The sequence below is a fragment of the Diaphorina citri genome, unplaced genomic scaffold (genome assembly GCF_000475195.1).
Source record: "Diaphorina citri unplaced genomic scaffold, Diaci psyllid genome assembly version 1.1 scaffold40593, whole genome shotgun sequence".
NCBI classification, from domain to species: domain Eukaryota; kingdom Metazoa; phylum Arthropoda; class Insecta; order Hemiptera; family Psyllidae; genus Diaphorina; species Diaphorina citri.
Genome location: NW_007417919.1, coordinates 1 through 558, shown reverse-complemented (window position 1 = coordinate 558; position 558 = coordinate 1). Strand labels below are relative to the sequence as shown.

The window sequence follows — 558 nt, the reverse complement described above, 5'->3', positions numbered from 1 at the left end:
CCTGGCTTGGATTATGAACTGAAAGTTGGTGATAAAGTGGAGAAGAACTGTGGTGCTCCCTGTGATGGCATGTTCTTCTCTGAGAAGGAAAAGAAAATGTCCAGATTATGGGTGGGCATTTGGTCTGCCTTGTGTGCTACTAGTTGTCTCTTCACTGTTCTTACTTTCATGATAGATTCCGACAGGTTCCGCTATCCGGAGAGACCCATTATTTTCCTCTCTGTGTGTTATCTTATGGTTTCTATTACTTACATTATTGGCTTTATGTCTGGAGATAAGATATCCTGTACCAAACCATTCTCACCACCTCCAGAACATCCACACTTGGCTATGGTGTCTACAATTACTCAGGGTACTCGGCAGGAAGCCTGTACTATTCTCTTCATGATCTTATACTTCTTTGGAATGGCCTCATCAATCTGGTGGGTTATTTTAACTCTCACCTGGTTCCTGGCAGCTGGATTAAAATGGGGACATGAAGCAATTGAAGCAAACTCCCAGTATTTCCATGTGGCTGCTTGGGCAGTACCTGCCATCAAGACCATCACAATACTTGCC

The 558-nt window shown here is 43.7% G+C and overlaps 1 protein-coding gene across 1 annotated transcript; it reads left to right on the top strand.

Moving 5' to 3' along the window:
- Nucleotides 1-6: 6 nt before the first annotated feature.
- On the top strand, nucleotides 7-552 carry LOC108254307 (frizzled-like; the record flags this gene model as incomplete). Its single annotated transcript, XM_017449312.1, has 1 exon — nucleotides 7-552. A coding segment is annotated over one exon (546 nt), but the record flags the coding sequence as incomplete, so codon positions are not given.
- Between the last annotated feature and the right edge of the window lie 6 nt (nucleotides 553-558).